Source organism: Pterocles gutturalis, unplaced genomic scaffold (genome assembly GCF_000699245.1).
Source record: "Pterocles gutturalis isolate BGI_N339 unplaced genomic scaffold, ASM69924v1 scaffold8653, whole genome shotgun sequence".
Lineage (NCBI taxonomy): Eukaryota > Metazoa > Chordata > Aves > Pterocliformes > Pteroclidae > Pterocles > Pterocles gutturalis.
In genome coordinates this window covers 57,957-58,157 of record NW_010117965.1, presented here as the reverse complement: position 1 = coordinate 58,157, position 201 = coordinate 57,957, and the positions used below count along the sequence as shown (strand labels likewise).

The window sequence follows — 201 nt, the reverse complement described above, 5'->3', positions numbered from 1 at the left end:
CGGGAGCGGCGGAGGATGCACGACCTGAACGATGCTCTGGATGGGCTGCGATCCGTTATCCCCTACGCCCACAGCCCTTCGGTTCGGAAACTCTCCAAAATCGCTACCCTGCTCCTGGCGAAGAACTACATCCTCATGCAGGCGCAGGCGCTGGAGGAGATGCGGAGGCTGGGGGGCTCTCTTAACCACGGGCAAATACTC

The 201-nt window shown here is 61.2% G+C and overlaps 1 protein-coding gene across 1 annotated transcript in view; it reads left to right on the top strand.

Moving 5' to 3' along the window:
- Nucleotides 1-3: 3 nt before the first annotated feature.
- The window catches only part of BHLHE23 (basic helix-loop-helix family, member e23), a gene marked incomplete at its 5' end in the record, with an annotated part of 345 nt that continues 147 nt past the window's right edge, over nt 4-201 (top strand). The window contains one exon of the mRNA XM_010076020.1: nt 4-167. Coding sequence (XP_010074322.1) covers nt 4-167 — 164 coding nt within the window. The remainder of the gene's footprint in view (nt 168-201) is intronic.